This window comes from Haliotis cracherodii, unplaced genomic scaffold (assembly GCF_022045235.1).
Source record: "Haliotis cracherodii isolate W230 unplaced genomic scaffold, xgHalCrac1.p SCAF_2, whole genome shotgun sequence".
Classification (NCBI taxonomy): domain Eukaryota; kingdom Metazoa; phylum Mollusca; class Gastropoda; order Lepetellida; family Haliotidae; genus Haliotis; species Haliotis cracherodii.
In genome coordinates this window covers 49403064-49421323 of record NW_027266275.1, presented here as the reverse complement: position 1 = coordinate 49421323, position 18260 = coordinate 49403064, and the positions used below count along the sequence as shown (strand labels likewise).

The 18260-nt window shown below is 41.3% G+C and overlaps 1 protein-coding gene across 2 annotated transcripts in view; it reads left to right on the top strand.

Moving 5' to 3' along the window:
* Positions 1 to 18260, top strand: part of LOC139468168 (PRKCA-binding protein-like) — a 61404-nt gene that overhangs the window by 25944 nt on the left and 17200 nt on the right. For both annotated transcript variants that reach the window (XM_071249966.1, XM_071249965.1), the window contains exons 2-4: positions 3823 to 4063; positions 6997 to 7063; positions 7682 to 7771. In XM_071249966.1, the coding sequence (XP_071106067.1) occupies positions 3823 to 4063; positions 6997 to 7063; positions 7682 to 7771 (398 nt within the window). The remainder of the gene's footprint in view (positions 1 to 3822; positions 4064 to 6996; positions 7064 to 7681; positions 7772 to 18260) is intronic.

The window sequence follows — 18260 nt, the reverse complement described above, 5'->3', positions numbered from 1 at the left end:
AAAATCGAAATTCCATCATGTGCACAGCCCTAAAGGGGTTTCTTGCAAGGTCTGAAATCCAAAGCATCAAGCAAAAGTTCTGTGAACAGATATGCGTTTGCACCTTCCAGGTCTATCAGTGCTCAAAGAAGCACCTTCCTTGAGCAAAGATAAGATCAAAGACCTCAGATGTATGCTCAAATTTTTGCCTCAAGATGATAAGGCGTAAATGCTTACGCTCTGTCAAGGTCAATAAACTATCTCTTTGCTCCAAGTGAAGTACAGTTTGTACTCAGGTTCAAGTGATAGATCTCCAACTTCACAAAGGTTAACATTGATCATGGATTATTTGTGCTGAAAACAAGATGATTTGTTCTGTAGCAATTGGACACATGGTTTGAGCACATACCATTTTGTTCTTAAACACTATCTGGATTAAATGCAAGTTATTGCTGAAGTTTATGTTACCCTGTGGCTGAAAGATTTGTATTTTTCATTACACTAGTTTCATATTTTACTAAGGGAATGAGTTCTATAAGCTGTTCAACTATTTTATATGAAAAGGTTATCAGACTTTACTTTGATATGTTAGGAACATGAGTTAAGGAAAAGATTTGTTGTTGCAAATCCAAATGAGATGCTTGTCAACACAGATTAATCTGTAATATTAAAAAAATTGAATATTTACTTTGATGATGTGACTTACCGAATGGGCAATGGAGTTTTCTATACAAATTTAGATAGAACACTTAAATAATCAGACAAAATCCAAATCATTGTGGTGAACTGTTCTATCTGATGGTCGAAATTTCTTCATTTTATGAATTTAGAAGCCATTTGGGACATATTTTGTCACCATTGTGTCGTTTCTACTAAATAACACACATTTTGCACCATGTTACATGTCACACAGTATGGAGTGCTTTGATGGGAACACCACAAACTTTCAAACTTGATTTCCCGCAAAGTAGGAAAAAGTGAGTTGGAACAAAATAATTCTGAGGCAGCGACATGTAGACACTTACTTTTGAAATCCACTGAGCAAGATAACAGTGATTAATCAATCAACATATTTTCTGTTGATCCTTTGATGGCTAGGACATAAATGTAGGAATGATCCGTTGATGACATAAAAGTAAATCAACTGATCGTTCATCTCTTCCTGGGCTGCCACATGTATATTACATACACAAGTGTATGGTTATACCAGAAAACATGGATGACAACAAGGGAGTAGTAATTGTATAACCACGCAATCCGAAAATCCAAAAATGCTTTCACTGCAGGGATACTTTTTTTTTTGATCAAACTGTATCATCAATACCGTCCAAATAACGACATCCGATGATCTTCCATCATTCTTTTTGTCTGTTTGTTTAGGCTGAAGAAATTAATTAACATGCACCCGTTGTCGAAATCTTCATAGATCATGGTTAACCAATCAGTGTTCAAAAATGCGTAAAACAAATATTGCATCCAAGTTTATTTAGCTGTCGTTGCAGATGGTAGCCAAGTCTTGTCACGCTCAGTTGCGTTAGCAAGCAAATGGACTCACGGCAGCTAATGAGCCCTAGCAGCCAGTGTCAGACAGCCGAGAAGAAGCCAGGGATTACTGCCCCTTTATATTATCACTGAGTGGTAATTGGCAATGGACAATGGGCAAACGGGAGGTGGAGGGTAATTAAAACAGATAGATAAAAGAATGGAAATAGCAATGGCCAAATGGAAGCCAGCTAGATAATTAGCACCTACAAAGATCAAAGCAATAAGTCCCAATCCCAAGGCAGACAGGTTCCCTGGTCACGGTTCATGGCTGGCTGGTGTCACCTGATGTCAATGGCCTCTTGTAGTTTTCTTTATTGTTGGTAGATAGGATTTTGTTGGCTTCTCATTTAATGTTATGGTCTTGGTTCTTGGAGATGTGTTCGGAAATAGCAGATTTCAGGTATGTTGACAGAGATCTGATGTTCTTTAAGTCTGGTGTTGAGGAGTCTGAGGGTTTCTCCAATGTATTGGTGGCCACAGTTGCAGGGGATCTGGTTTATACATCCTCGGGGGTTGAGACTTACTCTGCTTGTGCCTCTGCAATTGGTTGGTAGATATAGGTCTTGATGGACTTGCCGCTAGAAAAGGTGACATCTATGTTGGCTTTGTTCTTGATGAGGAGGGAAATCTGATGAGTGACAGGGCCATGGTAGGGTATGGTGATTCTGATGGGTGATGGGGCAGATTTGGGTCTTGGATCAGAATTCTTGAGGGCCTTGTGGATGGTTTTGGAAACTAGGTGTGCAGGGTAACTGTTGAGGGACATAGGTGTCACCTTTTCTAGCGGCAAGTCCATCAAGACCCATCTTCAAGCAAATGGCTCTTAATAAAGTGTGTATCACTTCTAAATGCCTTTCAAAGACTTGAAAAAATAACATTCTTTCCGAAATTTAACATCAGTTAACATTTCGTTGAAATGATCCCCTACAAAAGACCTATGACCTGTAGTACATCTAAGAAGTCATAATGACCCCCAGTTTTAAGAGGCTGTGGCAAACCCTGAGAATTGATTGTGGTTCAACAATAGAACTGATTGTGTGTCAACAATTGACCACACCTAACAATGAGCTCTTCGCAACAAGGTACAACCATCAGTTCCCAGTCTGCATACAACTTCCATGTGTATGTGTTCCTACCACTGGCAGTGCTACCCAGAGTCCTGCAGAAGTTGAGGTATAAAAGAGGCAGATATGTCTGCTTTTGGAAGTGGCTTATTGATTAGCCCAGAAGATTGTGGTTCCCAGAGCAAACAAAGATCTCAGGAAACCCGGTCATGGAGCACCCTCTGTGGCTGAAGCAACTAAACAACCCCCTCATGAAGCAGGATCACCTGAGTCATAGCTCAATGGCTCTGCACATGTGGAGCATTTGCAGAAGGCATGGACGACTCCTGGTGTTTCGGATAGGCTATTGTGTGGGCTCACAGGAATTCTACTTATGTGGCAGCCATTAATACAGTTCTGGCAGCTTCGAGATCAGCACAGTGCCGGAAATCACAGCTATGTTAAAGGGCGCTTATAAAGCGCTTCAGACCTGCGTCTTGTGCAGTCTTGTAAAGATTGACGGAAATTTGGTTGGATGAAAAGTGAACATAATATAGCGATTTAACAGTTGAACTTCTGGTTCAGCAACAAGTCCCTCGTTTTAGACTAAATGCAAGATAGATATATATACCAGGAAGTAAACAAAAATCAGGATAATTTTATGGTGAAATAATAGCATAGTCATGGTATAAAACAAATTCAACTGGAAAGAGATCTAAAGACCGTGACTTGACTTTTATTTAAACAAGTAAAATATATGCTAACTTGAAAGAGTCTGTCAAATAATCGTTACTTGTTGTTGAATCAGTTTACACAGTTATGTGTTGCTGCGATGTGCAGACTGACAAAAGTGTAGTTTTCTTTTTGTAGTCATGAGATGAGAGCTAGTGACTTTGAGGCGACTGACAGAACACTATGAACGCACATTTGAATTTTGTCTTACCAATATTTAATAATGCCAAGTCATTTTGAATTCAACATTGAATTTTATGAACTGACAATGTTCATAAGTGCTACCTACATACATTAATCACTCAGCTGGTAACTCGGCTGCCCAACAATGTTAAAATAAACCTTTCAACATGTTCCAATCGATGTCACTCCACTATGTGGTGATAAAAAACCAATACACTAGCTATAAAGGTCTAGTAAGAACTGTTGAGACTGTTCTGAAAGTGTTCTCTCCATTAGAAGAATATTAGCTTGTAGCTGTCTGTTACTGTAGGTCCTTACTGAGGTGTTCTTGTTTCCACAGGGGTATGACTGTGACATCAGGCAGTGTGGTGCTGCAGAAAGACACTCAGAACTTGATTGGGATCAGCATCGGTGGTGGCGCCCCACTCTGTCCATGTCTATATGTGGTGCAGGTGTTTGACAACACACCGGCCTCCAAGGAGGGCTCACTGGCTGCGGGGGATGAAATCGTTGGCGTTAACGGACAGTCTGTCAAAGGACGCACCAAGGTGGAAGTAGCCCGAGCTATACAATCTATAAAGGTATTCCCAGTAATAGCTTGTAATTTCTGCTTTGTTTATTTGTGAACATTGATCAACTTTAACAGCTCAATGGTTTAAATGATTGAATTAGTTTTATTTAATGTTGATGCGCATGTATGTGTCTATCTGTGTTTTTGTGATATGTGACAAAAGTGTGATGTGTGTGGTGTTCCAATTGTTTGAAATCTTTTATGATAGGTTTGTTTCAGTTTCCAAACAAGGAATCCATCAGGAAATCAGTTATCGAACAAGTTCCAATTATTCAGGTTTATGTCAGTCAGTTTTATATAATTGAGTGAAGTGGTGCAACCACCATTCATGCTGTAATAAAGAAATTGTTTACACGTACGAAACTTCTCTTTGTTGATTGTTTGTATGCATAAATTTGATCAAATCATAATATCATAAAATTGATAATAAAATACTAGCCCATATACTTAACTAGCATATATTCCTTCCAATCTTATTAAAGTAGGATGTTTTCCTCCAATACAATAACGGGTACCTCTCTGCATGAAGATCCGAGGACACCTCCATAGAAGGTCGCGTAAGATGAACTTTCTAATCAGCCAATCAATGCCAAGGCTTCTAAATTCTTAGAAGGAATGTGTGAATCATTCAGTCCTGCATGTCTGCTCCATGACCGGGTTTCCTGAGATCTTTGTTTGCTCTTGGAACCACAATATTTAGACACATCACAACACGTAACACAGACACAGTGCATGCTATATAGAAAGATCACATGTCATAAAAACACAGTGTGGACTACTCAAAGTTTGGTAAGGATCACCGCTTTAAAATGTAATACTTCAAAGTGTCAGAGCCAGAGACATGTTGAATGGACAAAAGTCTCTTGTCATGTGCCAAACTATGACAACAAACAAAATGTGACCAATAATCAGTCAGATCTCCCATCAAAATGAGAGTATCAGACCAAACTGAAACATAAAAAAATTAACGAAAACAATTTCATTGTACAAAAATACCAACCTCATTAGCATGCATGTGATCAATGTGATCTGCAGCTCATTCCAAATGTGTTCGATATTGTTGAGGTCTAATGACCAGGCTGGCCTATCAATGCAGACAGTGGTCTCCTCACTCTCCTGCCCTAAATAGGCATCAACGACACTGGCACAGTACACACCCAAAATGTCATCCCTGTATCGCACAGCTACTGATCCCACCCCAAATCATGATTGAGCCTCACAGAGATGATTTCGCACTACCGTTACGCAGGTCATGGAGGCAGTCAAGAGGTGATGATGTCTTGCTGCAATCAGGAGAAACCTGTCTTCATGTTGCATGGTGGAACGCTTTCGACCACCTGCATGTCTCTGGGTAGATGATCAAAACGTGTAGTATCGATTCTATGCCCTGCTGATCACACTTTGGCTGATACCAAAAACATTTGCAATGTGACGATGTGTTGACCCAGTTTCAAGCATGCCTATGCATCTGCCTAATTCTTCCGTCATTGTGGTGCTCTCTGATAATGATGTTCAATTCTGTCACGATACATCCAAACACAGGCTTTCAAGCTCACCAAGCCCATGACTGCATACCTCTTACCGTTCTTCATGCAGAGAGGTAATGTAAGGGTTTATGTATCATCCACTGTCTGTATTTGTCTGTGGATCAAAGACTTTGTCTATATGATATTATTGTGCAGTTCATGAAATACTGTGTCTATTTGACAGATCATATTTCTTTCTAACCTGCACTGTGTCTTTATGATGTGTCTATATATCATACATTGTGTCTATTTGACATGTGATGTGTCTATTGTAAAGGGTACTTCAAATATGTAATGTGTCTGTTTGACATGTGATCTGTTTATGTATCATGCACTGTCTGTGGATCATGCACTGTGTGTGTGTATCATGCACTGTGTGTGTATCATGCACTGTCTCTGTATCATGCACTGTCTATTTGACATGTGATCTGGTTATATATCAAGCACTGTGTCTATTTGACATGTGATGAGTTTATGTATCATGCACTGTGTCTGTGTATCATGCACTGTGTCTGTGTATCATGCACTGTGTCCGTGTATCATGCACTGTGTCTGTGTATCATGCACTATGTCTGTGTATCATGCACTGTGTCTGTGTATCATGCACTGTGTCCGTGTATCATGTACTGTGTCTGTGTATCATGTACTGTGTCTTTGTATCATGCACTGTGTCCGTGTATCATGTACTGTGTCTGTGTATCATGCACTGTGTCCGTGTATCATGCACTGTGTCTTTGTATCATGCACTGTGTCCGTGTATCATGCACTGTGTGTGTGTATCATGCACTGTGTGTGTGTATCATGCACTGTGTCTTTGTATCATGCACTGTGTCCGTGTATCATGCACTGTGTCTTTGTATCATGCACTGTGTCCGTGTATCATGCACTGTGTCTTTGTATCATGCACTGTGTCTTTGTATCATGCACTGTGTCTTTGTATCATGCACTGTGTCTTTGTATCATGCACTGTGTCTTTGTATCATGCACTGTGTCCGTGTATCATGCACTGTGTCTTTGTATCATGCACTTTGTCCGTGTATCATGCACTGTGTCCGTGTATCATGTACTGTGTCTGTGTATCATGCACTGTGTCTGTGTGTATCATGTGCTGTGTCTGTACATCATGCACTGTCTCTGTTTCATGCACTGTCTGTATATCATGCACTGTGTGTGTATCATGCACTGTGTCTGTGTATCATGCACTGTGTCTGTGTATAATGCACTATGTTTATCATGCACTCTGTGTATATCATGCACTGTGACTGTGTATCATGCACTTTGTCTGTGCATCATGCACTGTGTCTGTGTATAATTCACCATGTCTGTGTATCATGCACTGTCTATGTATAATGCACTATGTGTGATGTGATGTGTGTAATTATCATGTAATTATCATGTATCCATGGTCATGCTGCAGGCAGAGGTGACCATCAACTACAACAAGCTTCATGCAGATCCTAAACAAGGAAAGACTTTAGATATAGGTATGTGTATGGAAACATTTGAACAAATATTTGCAGATGAAAATCTTTGAGTAAACAAGATATAAATCCTCATAATATGTGATTATGTATTTATTGATTACATATTTGTATTGGTCAAGTCATAGTAACATTTACCCATAGAAACATAATTAAAAGTTCAAGTTCTCATACTGTCCTGTACGTGGTAACTCTGTGCTCTGTTGCCCGTGCGGCTTCTTGATTGCACAAGGTTTAATGTTAGGACAGATATTTGTTTTATTCTAAGTTTATCCTTTTGTGATTGTTATTGTTTCCACGAACAAAAAATAAGGTTGTTACATTACTATTTCTGAAAAGGTTGTCATTGTAAAGGGTACTACCAATATGTAACTAAGGTATCTTTTTGAACCAAATTCAAACTATGCAAAGATACTCAATCATACGTGTGAACAGAGGTGTACAGCATGTGTCTGCAAGGGTAGGTGGCCAAACAATTTAAATAATGAACTTTTTCTGTCTTTGTTCACTTTCTAGGGGCTGTAGATTTGATATCCACAAACAAAAAGTGCCATGTCCCCAGTGGAGATGTGCCCAGTGTATCTTGATCATGTTGATCTGTGTAAAACCTTCCTTTTCCAGTACTAAAGAAAGTGAAGCACCGTGTGGTGGAAACAATGAACTCCAACACTGCAGATGCTCTTGGCCTGAGCAGAGCTATCCTGTGTAATGGTAGGTGGGACTTGGCATCAATAACATTGCTGAATGGTGTATGTCTGTGGTGTATTAGGACAGGTAGTCATGGATCTGTCATATGGGCTGGAGCTTGTGAAGATGATACAGCAAGATGTCTGTTCAGAAAATGTCTTGGTCGGGTAGGCAAATCGAATGTGCTTAGGGTTTGGAGCTATGGATTATTGTTGATAGGATTCTTGGATCCATCAGTGTATATATTAATCTAGCTGTCCCTTGTAGTTTGAGGTCGTGGTGGTCGTCGTCGTGGTTCGTGGTGGCTCGTTAGTCATCGTGCCATACAGTCGTCATGGCCTACTCTGAGAAATCAATCAACAAGTCCCTCCCTAGGGAACTTGTAGGAGTTATACTCCCTCTCCTCTCTTTTAGGGTAGCCCACTATACCCTCAACGCCGACCTCTCGGCGGGTACAAAAGCGCTTACCATTACTTTTAATGGCAAACAGCCCCGACACAGGAGACAACCTAATCAACCTCAACAGCATATTCACGACCCTGTCTCAGACACAGCCTCAGCCCGGGATACCGACATGCATGAAACCAATCAAGCCCAAGCCCAAGTCCCTGGGACTCATGTGACTATTACTTCTCAAACTTTGCCTGTATCAATCTCATCTAACCAGTCTATGGACCCTCCCCCCTCCAGTCCTATTTCACCCCTACCCCCCACCCCCACCTCTGACTCCACCCCCTCTGGCGCTCCCACCCAGCAGAAAAAAAGGAAAAGAATTAGTACCCCCACCCCCCTCCCCCCTACTAGACCATGCTACCCAGACTAAAATAACACCTATCCCCCAAACCCACTGTCTAGACCAAACTAAACAAACTCTGGAAATTGAAACCCCCTCCACCCCCCCTCACCCAAAGCCACCACCATAGACTCCCACACCTCACCCATCAAGGCCCCTGAGCTCTTGACCATCCCCACTCAAACCGACCCCTTTCAAAAAACATTTTTCACAGAAACCCAGCTAACCTCTGACCGTGAGGCAGCATGCAGATCAAATCCTCTCATCTCATTACCTCCTCCCAACACCCCAACACTTGAAGCCCCTGGCATACGCATTTATAAAAGTACCCATGACAGATCAAAACTCACTATTATGCAATATTTAAATCAAGAGCGCTTTGAACATGAAATTTCCAAGATTAAATTCCTTCCTCATTGACATTCAAGAACAGGGCATTCAACTAACTTCCCAGTTTATCACAAATACAACAGCCCATTTTATAAAAAAATCCTACCTCCAGCTCTCCCTCCATGACTACAAACTAACTAAATTTCTGCTAAGCGGCTCCCTTGCCTCTAACACATAGCCCTCCACGTGCCCTCCTATCCACCTTCGCCATCCCCGTCATCCAAATCACTAATCGCCACACTCACCACTGTAAAAATATTTAGAACCTCCCAAATAAAACAAAGTCACTCAATTATCGTCAATGTAAACAAACTTCTTCCATTTTTGGATCGGGATCGAAATATCACAACGGACCGTCTTCTACGGTAGCCAATTAACCAGCCACTCGACATGCACCAACGCACACACGCCAACTCCAGCCATGCCCCCTCTCCCCTCCCCAGCCATTCTATTCCCTTTTTATTTTCCTTATTAACTCCCATTATAATTAAATTTCAGCCTAACTGTAATCATCTCACCCACTATGCTTTACATTTATTAGTATAGTTTAGACAATAAGATCAATTCTTATCTCTCCCTTTCCCTACTTTAGGTTTATGCCCCCTTCATTTACAGTTTTTTGGGTATGGTATTTATCTTTTTATTTGTTATATATTTATAGTTATTAACCCATCTACCCCGACTGGGAAATTGCCTGAGGTAGAAGCGGTCGTAAAAAATCTCTAAATCTCTCTCTCTCTGTAGTTTGGCCAGCATTTGACAGTATTTGATTCTGTGTGAAAGGCCTTACTTACTTACTTACTTACTTTGGAGATTTAACGTGCGCTTTCCGACTGACGCGTATTTCGCACACGGGCCCGGCCAGGCCATTTAATGTGTTTCCGAAAGGGGCGAGGGTGGTCTGTGCAACCCAAGAGGGGGCTTTAGGGGTTGCTTATATAGAATTTGGGAATTTTGAGATTTGGAATAGATGCCGATGGGGTTGGGGAGGAGAACTAAGGGAGCTGGATATGGTGGATGATTGTTTGTTTTTGTGATTTTGATTTGGTAGGTTATTATGGTTTTAGATGCGTTTTATTAGTTCCGTTTTTATTAAGAATACGCCTAAGGCCTTGAAGTTTTCTAGTTTATTTTGTGGGTTTAGTATTGCTTCTAGAGTGAGAGCCTTGTTTAGATTGAGGGTGGTTTGTAATGCGGTTCGATGTGTTAGGTAGTGTGTGCAGTGGATGAGTGCATGTTCTGGGGTTTCTGGTTGTTTGCAGTGTGGGCAGTTACCTGTAGTGTGTTTTTTAAAATTTTTTAGGTGGTTATTTAGGTTGGTGTGTCCTGTTTGGAGTTTAGTGATTACTCTGTCGATTTTTTTGGATGGATGGAGAATTTTTGGTTTGGTTAGTGGTTTGCTGAGCACTCTTTTGATTTGGCTATTTGAGTTTAGATATAGGTTATGCCATTTTTTTGTGATTTTTTGTTTGTTTACACTTTTAATTTCTGATTTTGAGATGGGTAAGTTTAAGCTTATTTCTGGGATTTTGAGGGATAGTTTAGCTGCTTTATCGGCGTTTTCATTACCGTATATTCCTACGTGGGCGGGTATCCACAAGAAGGTTATTTGTTTGCCTGCTTTTGTTAGGTCGTTGGAGCTTTTAAGTATTTGATTTATTAATTTAGGTCGGTTTTTGGTATTTTTGTTTTGGAGGGCTTGTAGTCCACTTAGGGAGTCAGTAAGTATTAGGATTTTTTGGTTGTTTTTGGATTCTTGATTGTGGAGGGCTGAGGCCATGCCCATTAGTTCGGCCGTGAATATTGATTGGTTATTTGGGAGTCGGAAGGATTGTGTGGTTTTAGTTGGTTGTGTGGTATGGACTCCGAAACCCGTGTGTTTGGAGGTCGGATCTGAGGATCCGTCCGTGTAAATGTGACACCAATTTGGCCAATTTTTGTGTATGTATGCTAGTGTGGTAGTTTTAGCTATGTTTGGGTCGGTTTGTTTATTTATTTGGCTAGCTAGTGTTGTGTCTATTTTGGGTATTTTAAGTTTAGGGGTGAAGATATTTGATTGTTTGCAGTTTTGTTTAAGATTTTTAATTTGGTGTTCATTTAGGTAGTTTGTTATTCTTTGGGATATTGGGGTAAGTAAGGGGTGTTTACGAGCTAGAGCTTAGTTTTTGGGGCTGATGTTTTGGTTTATTAAGTTTTGGATGAGAGGGTTTGATTGGGACGCGGCCCAGAAATTTAAGCTTAGCTGTTCCCTGCGTAGACTTAGTGGCATTTCTCCTGTTAAGGCCTGAAGTGAGGTGTAGGAGGTGCCATGTTGGGTGCGTGTAATGAGTTTGAGAGCCTGATATTGTATTGAGTCAAGTTTTTTAGATAGAGAGTTGTTTAGGGTGTTGTATATGGCGCAGCCGTAGTCTAGTTTTGATCTAATTAGGGATATGTAGAGAGAGAGGAGAGTATCTTTGGAGGCTCCCCAGTTAGAGCCAGTTAGGCATCTTAGGGTGTTTAGGTCTTTACTGCATTTAGTTGTTAGGTTTTGGATGTGAGCATCCCAGGTGAGATGTTCATCGAAAATAAGTCCTAAGAATTTGGTTTGTTTTTGAAATTTGATTGTTTGATTGTTTAGCTGGAGGATTGGGGAGGCGGGTTTCATGTTTTTATGTTTGAATACTATTCCTGTTGTTTTTTCTGAGTTAAGGGAGAAGCCCCATTTGTCAGCCCATTGTTGTATTTTATTAAGAGATTTTTGGAGTAGATTTTTGGCCATTTTCATGCTTTTAGTGCGGATCCAGATGGCTCCATCATCCGCGAATTTTGATGTGTTTACTTTAGGGGATAGACCCTCGAATAGATCGTTTATCATTATATTGAAGAGGGTGGGGCTGAGGATACTGCCCTGTGGAGTGCCATTTTCTAGGGGACATTGGTCCGATAGAGTTTGGTCTATACACACGGTTATTTTACGATTGTTTAGGAAGTCCTGGATGTAGTTTATTATCTGACCTTTGAGTCCTATTTTTTTAAGTTTTTGTATTAGCCCATCGTGCCATACCATGTCGAAAGCTTTAGAGAAGTCTAAGAAGATGCCTGTGGTATATTGTTTATTTAGTTGTCCTGTCTTAATATCTTGTTCTAGTCGGGCGAGGTTATCTAGGGTTGAGCGGCCAGGAGTGAAACCGCTTTGATCTGGGTTTATGGTGTTATTTTGGGTTAAGTAATGTTGTAATCTATTTTTAGCCATTGATTCCATTACTTTACATAAGTTTGAAGTTAGGGATATTGGTCTATATGAGTTAGCTTGATTAGCTGGTTTATTAGGTTTAGTAGGTTTAGGGATTGGTATGACTAGGGCCTGTTTCCAGGGAGTAGGAACCTGTCCGTTTAGGTAGATGAGATTGTATAGTTTGAGTAGTGCCTGGAGCAGTTTTAGGGGGAGTTTTTTAATTATTTGGTAAGAGGTTAGGTCTAATCCTGGGGCTGTGCCCTTTTTCCTGTTTTGGATTACGTAGAGGAGCTCCTCCATTGTGTAGGGTTGATTTATTTCTAGATTGTTATTGTTTGGTTCTTTTGTGGGTTTGTTTTCTGTTTTAAGTTTATCTTGGAATTTTTGGCTGAAGTTGCTGTTACTGCTAACGGCCGAAAAGTGGTTGGCGAGATTATTTGCTTTTTGGGCGGGGTTGGTTGAGTTGTTAATGTTAGGGGTTTTTTTATGTCGTTTTAAGCCTCTAATGGCGTGGATTTTGCGCCAGACCGTTCTGGCATCTGTACGGTTATTTATACCTTCGCAGAATTTTTTCCAGTCTCTACTTTTGGCTATTTGGACTAGTTTTTGAACCTGGTGGTTTAGTTCGTGGGCTATGTTTAAATATTTGTAGTCGCGTTTTGCTTTATGGAAGGCTGATTTACGTTTTCGTCTAGTCTGTTCTATTTCCTCATTCCACCATGGTACCGTCGGTTTGCCTGTCTTAGATGTTTTGAAGGGGATGGAGGTTTTGGCTGCGTTTATTATATAGACTGTTAGGTTTTTACAATAGGTTTCTGGATCATTATTTTCTATTTCGTTTAAGTTAGCTTCGTTGCAGATATCTTGGAATTGGTCCCAGTTAGCTTTGTTGTAATGGAATTTTGGTTCTTGGTTTTCTGTTTGGATTGGTACGTTTGTATTTCCTATGGTTATGTTTATGGGGAAGTGGTCGCTACCTAGCGGGACGTCGTGTACTTCCCATTGAGTGCTTTGGGCTAGATCTGCGGTGCATATGGTTAGGTCGATAGCCGACATTTTTTTGTTTGTCTTATCGTACCTCGTGGGTTGGTTGCTATTAAGGAGTACTAGGTCGTTTGTTTCTATCCATTCGGAGATTAATTTGCCATGATTATCTATTTTATCATCTATGCTCCATGTAGGATGGTGAGCGTTAAAGTCTCCTAGGAATATAGTAGATTTATCGCTTATTTTGAGTAGTTTGTTTAGATCCTCAGGTTGGACTTTTTGTTCCGCCCAGTGGTAAATATTTATGATGTTTATGTTTCGGTTATTTAATGTGATTTTAATGCCGTTGGCTTCTAGGTTTGGCGTGTCTATTTTTATTTCTTCGTAATTTATATCTTCCCTGATAAATATGATTAGTCCTCCTGCGGCTCTTCTTGTTTTCGGTTTAGCTCTGTCAGTTCTAACTGAGTTGTAGTTAGGTAGTGTGAATTTCGATTTTTTTGAGAATTTGGTTTCCTGTATACAAGCAATGTGAGGGCCTTTATTTAGTTTAAATTTAGTTTTTAGTTCATGGCCGTGGGAGGTGAGTCCGTTGGCGTTCCACTGAAAAATATTTAGTCCTTCCATTATTGGTTTCGGGTGATTGGTGATTTAGTTTTTAGTTTTTATTTTATTCGGTGAGTTCTTTTAGATGGAGGTTAAAGAGGAAGAAGGGAAGATCGGTTAATTTTAGATTGAAAGCTACTTTGTGGAAGGATTCCATACTAGCTTTTGGTGAGTTTTGACTATGCATATATGCTAGGAGTAAGGTGAGGTTATTTAGGTTTGGGGTGTTGGCTGGTTGGGAAGTTTGGTTTGTTTTAGTTGGAGTAGTGTCTATTGTTTCCTCAGTAGTGGAGAAATCTTCGTCATGGGTTGGATTAGGTTTAGCTGGTTGAGTTTCCATGGGGGAGGCATGTGATGTGGAGGGTTGTGAAGGTGTTGGCGGGATGGGTGTAGCTGATGTTTTCTTAGTGTTTGTGTTTTGTTGTTGTGCTTGCTTGTGGGAGAGCGTTGTTGCCATATGGGCTGTAGGGTGCTTGGATGAGGGTCGTGTTGTGGTGGTCATTTTGAGGTTTGTTTTGCATGCGGGGGTTGATGTTTTGGGAGGGTTCGTGGTTGGTTGAGTGGCTGCTTGTGTGTGTGAGGTGGGTGCGGTTTCTCGGTAGGGGTCCCAGACAGAGCTGTCGGTTATGGGTGTGGTGTTTGTTTGTGGGATGGTGTTTGGGTGTGGTGTAGGGAGGAGTGGTTTAGATGCAGGTGTAGCAAATTTTCGTGTTTGGATTTTAGCCGTTTCTATGTTTATGTGTTTGTTGGCCTGCTGGGTGAGTGTGTGTCTGTGTGGGCATTGGTTTGAAAGTGAGGTGTGTTGGGTGGATTTGCAGTGGATGCACCAGGGTGTGCATGTGCCTGGGCAGTCTGTTTGTGCGCATTTTTAACATTTAGTTTTAGGGTAGGTGCATTGGGAAGCAGTGTGGTTGTATTTGAGGCACTTTGAACATTGCTTAACCTGCTTTATATAGGGTTTGACTTCTAAGTTGGTGTGGGCTCCGAAGGATATGTGTTTGGGGGCTTCAGGGAATTTAGCGTTTTTTTTAAAGTTGATTATGACAATGGAGGTTGGGACCGTTTTTCCGTTTCTAGTTGAGGTTATTCTGCGCGTGCTGGTGATTAGGGGTTGAGGGTTTTGATCTTGGTTTATGTTAGCTTCTAGAGAGTATAATTGTAAGTCCTCAGCTGTTTCCCTTGGGTTAACCCTAATTACGCCTCGTGTATATTGTTGCCAATTAGGTGTTTGTTTGATTACCGTGACGTGGAATATTTGAGTTATTTTATTTGCTGCGTTGTAAGATTCTCGGTTAGGAAAGATTATCTGGTATCCTTTGTTGGCTTTTTTAATATTGTTGTAATTTATTTTTTGTCTTTTGAACCAAAGTCCTATTTTGTCTGCCGAAAGTTCTAGTGAGAGAGTGGTGCCTGAGCCTGCTGAGAAGAAGTAGAGGGCGAAGGTGGTGAGGAAGGCGGCCAGGGAGGGTGTTGGCGATGGAGGTGGAGTGGATGTGTCGAGTTTGCGTTTTTTGGTGTTTTGTGGCGAGTTAGCTGGTTTGGTTGGGGTGGTGTATGTCGTGTTTTCGCCATACTCGATCGGGACGATGTTTTCGAGTGACCTCCCAGAAGTGTTGTGCGCTTCCGCAGGCGTGGGTGAGTAAGGAGCTGGAATGTCTGCGAGTGTGGCGTTGCGGGTGTCAGTCATATTGTTTGGGTGTTGTGTTGGAGAGCGTGTGTTGTGGTGAGTGGTGGTGGAGTGTTTTGGGGAGGTGAGTTGGTTTGTTGTTTTTACTTGGTGATTTGCGTTTAGGAGGCGGAGGAGGTTGCGGTGGTTATTTGTTGTTGGTTTTAGTAGGAGGGTTTGGGAAATGGATTATTTATTGAAGATTAAGTTTGATTCTGGAAGGCTGGGATAAGGTGAGACAAGTGGAAAGCGGGGATTAAGAGATATTTAGTCGAAGGAGTGGAGGTATGTGAGTGGTGGGCGTGGGTGGTGAGTAGGAAAGAGCGAGCGTTGTGTTTAGGAGAAGGGGGGATTAGGTGTTTTTTGTTTTTAGGAGTTGGGTCAAAGGGTGTGTTTGAGTGGTGGGCGTGGGTGTGAGTAGAAATGAGTGCGAGCTGTGTTAGGGAGATTGGGTAGGATAAGGTGTTGGTTATTTAGTGTTGTTGGTTTTTAAGGATTTAGGGGTTTTATGATTAATTCGGTGAGAGTGATTTTAAGAGTATGTGAATAAGGATAACGTGATAATTACCGATGATGGAGTTTCCTTGGCTCGCTATCAGGCAATGCTCTGTGCTGGCTTGGGAAGTGTTGCTCGCTGGGAGTACAAACTGCAACTGATTGTCTGGCCAAGACTCGTTTATTTTCAAACCGCTGTCCTGTGGCTGGAACACTGCTAGGTTCGGCGTTAAACAACAAACAAACAAACGGTGAGAGTGATTGTAAGAGTATGTGAATAAGGCTGAAAGGATGACGTGATAATTACCGATGTTGGAGTTCTCCTTGGCTGGCTATCAGGCAATGCTCTGTGCTGGCTTGGGAGGTGTTGCTCGCTTGGGGTACAAACTGCAACTAGCTGGAAAGGCCTTACTTACTTACTTACTTTGGAGATTTAACGTGCGCTTTCCGACTGACGCGTATTTCGCACACGGGCCCGGCCAGGCCATTTAATGTGTTTCCGAAAGGGGCGAGGGTGGTCTGTGCAACCCAAGAGGGGGCTTTAGGGGTTGCTTATATAGAATTTGGGAATTTTGAGATTTGGAATAGATGCCGATGGGGTTGGGGAGGAGAACTAAGGGAGCTGGGTATGGTGGATGATTGTTTGTTTTTGTGATTTTGATTTGGTAGGTTATTATGGTTTTAGATGCGTTTTATTAGTTCCGTTTTTATTAAGAATACGCCTAAGGCCTTGAAGTTTTCTAGTTTATTTTGTGGGTTTAGTATTGCTTCTAGAGTGAGAGCCTTGTTTAGATTGAGGGTGGTTTGTAATGCGGTTCGATGTGTTAGGTAGTGTGTGCAGTGGATGAGTGCGTGTTCTGGGGTTTCTGGTTGTTTGCAGTGTGGGCAGTTACCTGTAGTGTGTTTTTTAAAAAATTTTAGGTGGTTATTTAGGTTGGTGTGTCCTGTTTGGAGTTTAGTGATTACTCTGTCGATTTTTTTGGATGGATGGAGAATTTTTGGTTTGGTTAGTGGTTTGCTGAGCACTCTTTTGATTTGGCTATTTGAGTTTAGATATAGGTTATGCCATTTTTTTGTGATTTTTTGTTTGTTTACACTTTTAATTTCTGATTTTGAGATGGGTAAGTTTAAGCTTATTTCTGGGATTTTGAGGGATAGTTTAGCTGCTTTATCGGCGTTTTCATTACCGTATATTCCTACGTGGGCGGGTATCCACAAGAAGGTTATTTGGAAAGGCCTTACAACCATTGGCTGTCTTATCTGATACGTAATTTCTAGAGGTCCAGCTGAGTATACAAAGATGTGACTGAAAATGAGATTTACAAGAATGAGATGTAGGTGTGTGTACAAGACTGAGATGTAGGTGTGTGTACAAGACTGAGATGTAGGTGTGTGTACAAGACTGAGATGTAGGTGTGTGTACAAGACTGAGATGTAGGTGTGTCTACAAGACTGAGATGTAGGTGTGTGTACAAGACTGAGATGTAGGTGTGTGTACAAGACTAAGATGTAGGTGTATGTACAAGACTGAGATGTAGGTGTGTGTACAAGACTAAGATGTAGGTGTGTGTACAAGACTGAGATGTAGGTGTGTGTACAAGACTGAGATGTAGGTGTGTCTACAAGACTGAGATGTAGGTGTGTGTACAAGACTAAGATGTAGGTGTGTGTACAAGACTAAGATGTAGGTGTGTGTACAAGACTGAGATGTAGGTGTGTGTACAAGACTGAGATGTAGGTGTGTGTACAAGACTGAGATGTAGGTGTGTGTACAAGACTGAGATGTAGGTGTATGTACAAGACTGAGATGTAGGTGTGTGTACAAGACTGAGATGTAGGTGTGCGTACAAGACTGAGATGTAGGTGTATGTACAAGACTGAGATGTAGGTGTGTGTACAAGACTGAGATGTAGGTGTGTGTACAAGACTGAGATGTAGGTGTGTCTACAAGACTGAGATGTAGGTGTGTGTACAAGACTGAGATGTAGGTGTGTGTACAAGACTAAGATGTAGGTGTGTCTACAAGACTGAGATGTAGGTGTGTGTACAAGACTGAGATGTAGGTGTGTCTACAAGACTGAGATGTAGGTGTGTGTACAAGACTGAGATGTAGGTGTATGTACAAGGCTTAGATGTAGGTGTGTCTACAAGACTGAGATGTAGGTGTGTGTACAAGACTGAGATGTAGGTGTGTCTACAAGACTGAGATGTAGGTGTGTGTACAAGACTGAGATGTAGGTGTGTGTACAAGACTAAGATGTAGGTGTGTCTACAAGACTGAGATGTAGGTGTGTGTACAAGACTGAGATGTAGGTGTATGTACAAGGCTTAGATGTAGGTGTGTCTACAAGACTGAGAT